At 39.0% G+C, this 3,418-nt stretch overlaps 1 protein-coding gene across 2 annotated transcripts in view; it reads left to right on the top strand.

The window, feature by feature from the left end:
• wdr89 (WD repeat domain 89) overlaps positions 1-3,200 on the top strand; it is a 13,583-nt gene extending 10,383 nt beyond the window's left edge. Inside the window, exons 1-2 of one of the 2 annotated variants that reach the window (XM_048599830.1) lie at positions 240-355; positions 568-3,200. In XM_048599830.1, the coding sequence (XP_048455787.1) occupies positions 603-1,766 (1,164 nt within the window). In that variant the 5' untranslated portion in view covers positions 240-355; positions 568-602 and the 3' untranslated portion in view covers positions 1,767-3,200. Of the gene's footprint in view, positions 1-239; positions 356-567 lie in introns of those variants that run through there. The other variant, XM_048599829.1, reaches the window with a different exon arrangement.
• The last annotated feature ends 218 nt before the right edge of the window (positions 3,201-3,418 follow it).

Genomic DNA, 3,418 nt, shown 5'->3' with positions numbered 1-3,418 from the left:
GAAACGTCAGCCTCTCTGCTCCTATGATGCTGCTTGGCCTGCTGTGTTCATCCAGCCCTGCACCTTGATCCGGTCTGTTAAGTTGGATTGTCTCATTTCCAGTTCTGTTCTGCATGGGTTTGTATATAGGGTCTAATTCCACATGTTTCTTATTGCATTACAGGTTGAAAACCAGGCCTCTAGGAATTCCCATGTGTGTCTGTGGTTGGCTTGAGTCAAGATGGTCAGGTTGTCCCAGTTAAGTTGATGGTCACTGGGACAATCTGACCATCCTAGCTCAAGATGGGATTCTGAAAAGTAGACTGGCATTCTGCTCCTGATTGTCACTCAGTGGCAATTACTAATTGTTAATCTGGTACGAAACGGCCTGACTTTTGGTTCAATATTGGTTTGTGTACTGTGGCTCAGAGATGGAAATTTGAATATCTGGTTCAGCTACAGAATGCATTTAGTTTTGAGTTGAGGATTTGGAGAACAGAACTAAAGAATATGTTACTATAGCACCAAATTGTTTGGATCCATTTGCCAAGTTATTTATGTTTGTCTGTTTCTCTTCTTGCACTTCAGCAAACAGCTAACATCATAGAGGAAGCGGTTTACTCATGGAGGAGATTGAGCAGTGGTTTAATCACTTGCGCATTGCCAAACGATCCACACAGAAAACTGAGGACTTAACCTACCTTCTGGACATTGACTGCCTACAGTCCACAGGACAAAGCAATCAACTAATTGCAGTTTCATGTTCTAATCGCTGTATCCGTGTGTACAATAAACAGACGCTGACTCTAGTTCAACAGTTCCAGGGCCACTCTGCTCCTATTAGTGGCATTAGGTTTGCACAAACCACTGGCCATTTGTTATTCTCTGCATCATGTGACGGGACAGTGAAATGTTGGGATGTGCGTTCCTCTAGCACAGACCCTGTTCAGAATTATACAGGCTATCCTAATAACACGTTTATAAGCTTTGATATTAGCTGTAATGATTTGGTTATCTGTGCTGGAACAGAAAAGGTTGAAGAAGATACTTTCATGGTTTTCTGGGATGCACGCAGTGTGACAAACACGGATAGTCGTGGAAGCCAGGAACCTCTTGGAGTTTATTCAGAGACTCACAACAACGACATCACTCAAGTGTGTTTCCACCCCTCAAATCCCAACATGGTGGCGTCAGGGTCGACTGATGGATTGGTCAACATTTTTGACATCAGCCAAGAAACAGAAGATGATGCACTTCTTGCAACTTGCAATTCTGATTCCTCAGTCAGCTTTGTTGGGTGGTCTGGTAAAGACCTGGAACAGATTTTTTGCATGACTTACGATGAAGGTTTCTATCTGTGGGATCTTGCCCATCTGCATAATGATGAGCCCATTACACTGGTGAAAATGCAGGATGCCCGAGAAAGCTTGAAACTTGACAATGGCCACCTGGACTACCTGATTGGAGGCTTTTACCATGAAAAGGTTGAAAAGTTGTTTGTACTAGGTGGGACCACTATGGGGAAGCTTCATTTTTTAACATGTGATGCTGGCAGCCTTACCCACCTGCACACCCTACATGACAGACACTCGGCTATAGTTCGTGCTTTTTATTGGGATTCTGAGGAGAATTCTCTGTTGACGTGCGGGGAAGATGCTCAGCTATTTTTATGGAGTCCAAATGCCACAGAATCAACCACAGAAAAGAAGACGTCAATGAAGCTTCCATCAGATGTGCATAGAAAAATGAGAGTTCATAGCAAAAATGCTTACCAAGGCAAGAAATAAGATAAATAGACAACTCGTCACACTTGTATACAGCTGAGTTTCATTGAGAATAATTTCCGTTTTGCTGAGAGGAAAAGAAATTTTCCTGTCTGTCAGGAATTCAGTCATTCAACAGTGACTAATTGACTCCAGATCTGTGTTCCTTCTAAACAGTGAGGCTTTAATTGGGGAAACCTAGAAAGTGCAACGCAATAGCTTTCTAAAAGATGGAGCTGGAGATATCTGCTCAGAACTGGGATTTTATTTAAGTGTCTGTAGTTTTATTTTGATAGTAATGGTTTCATTAATTTTTCTTTAAGTCAGAAAGTTGGTTCCTATAAAAAGAAAGAAGCATTTCAGCAAATATGTTCTGTTGGGATTATTTTATTAAGTTACATATAAATTAAAGAGATAATGCAACATTTAATGTGATTTTTTTGGTCGAAGAAAACATTGGTTTAGTTTCTTTGTAAATTGGACTATATGTTTGCATTGGACTTTGTCATCCTGCTGTGGTTTTTGTGTTCAAAATTCTCTTGTTATGCAGACTTAATAAAAATTGTGCACGTCTGCTATATTATAGGGCAGGCTCTATAAACTGTGATTTTTAACTTCACTTTTTAAATATTACACAGTCATCATGTTGCTGATGAAAATTGTTCTGTGTTGGAAGAGGCAAGGTGCACTGCTGATAACTTTGAGGAGTAACCGGGGTCATTTTGACTTTGGCTGACTGCACAATCAGTACAGCCATACTTATGCTTAGTTTTGTTTTATCTCTATTGTCTAAACTACAAATAGTAGGACAATCCATTTCCATTGTTACTGTATTGTTAGATGCCAAGGCTAGTCAATACAACCTTGAAGAGATTCAGTGCCCAGAATTCAATTTCGGGCTTCTGATTTCATCTGTCCATGGCTTCGTAATGCTGAGGCTTAACTTCCTCACGTGGAATTCTAACTCCTTTGACATAAAATACTCTACTTGGATATTTTTTACTTGTGCATTAGCTTCAGTACTTGATAGAGGAGGAATAAGATCTATGTGGTACCTAGTCTCTTGCCATTTAGAAAATATTCCAAATTGCCTTTCTTAGATCCAAATTGAATCACTTTACTCTTCCCCAGTATTGAACTTCATTTACCACTCACTTATAGTCCATCAATGCCCTTAGTAACTTCTTGGTCTCATCACCAGAACTTACTGTTAAACTGCCATTATTACAGACAGAGACCACACCATTTCAAGAGCTGGCATAGAAAGATTTGAAGAACAATGCACTCTTATAAATACTTGGTGTGCAGTATAGTTTTTTTTTATGTTTGTCTTTGTAAATCATTGAATTTTCTCTAGGCTTAGCTTGGACAAAAGAGCTAATAATTGAGACTTTTAGTCAAATTGTATCCCTAATAAAATGTGAACTTAAAATAAAATAAAATGTATATACAGACACTAAAAATGATGACTACCTGAGTATTATAATTCCAAACTGGTTTGTTAACATCTTCAGAGGCAATAACATTCCATCCTATGTCATCTGGCCTATTTAGAACTTTTGTTCCATACTACATGGTTCACTTGATAGCCTAGACATACTTAAGAACTTACAATAAGTACTGTTTGACTTGTGTTACCCATATCTTTGGCAGAATAGTGTTGCCATATTCTGATT

This window comes from Rhincodon typus, chromosome 8, assembly GCF_021869965.1.
Source record: "Rhincodon typus isolate 14 chromosome 8, sRhiTyp1.1, whole genome shotgun sequence".
Taxonomy (NCBI): domain Eukaryota; kingdom Metazoa; phylum Chordata; class Chondrichthyes; order Orectolobiformes; family Rhincodontidae; genus Rhincodon; species Rhincodon typus.
The sequence above is the reverse complement of the archived record's forward strand: the minus strand, read 5'-3'. Positions and strand labels throughout refer to the sequence as shown.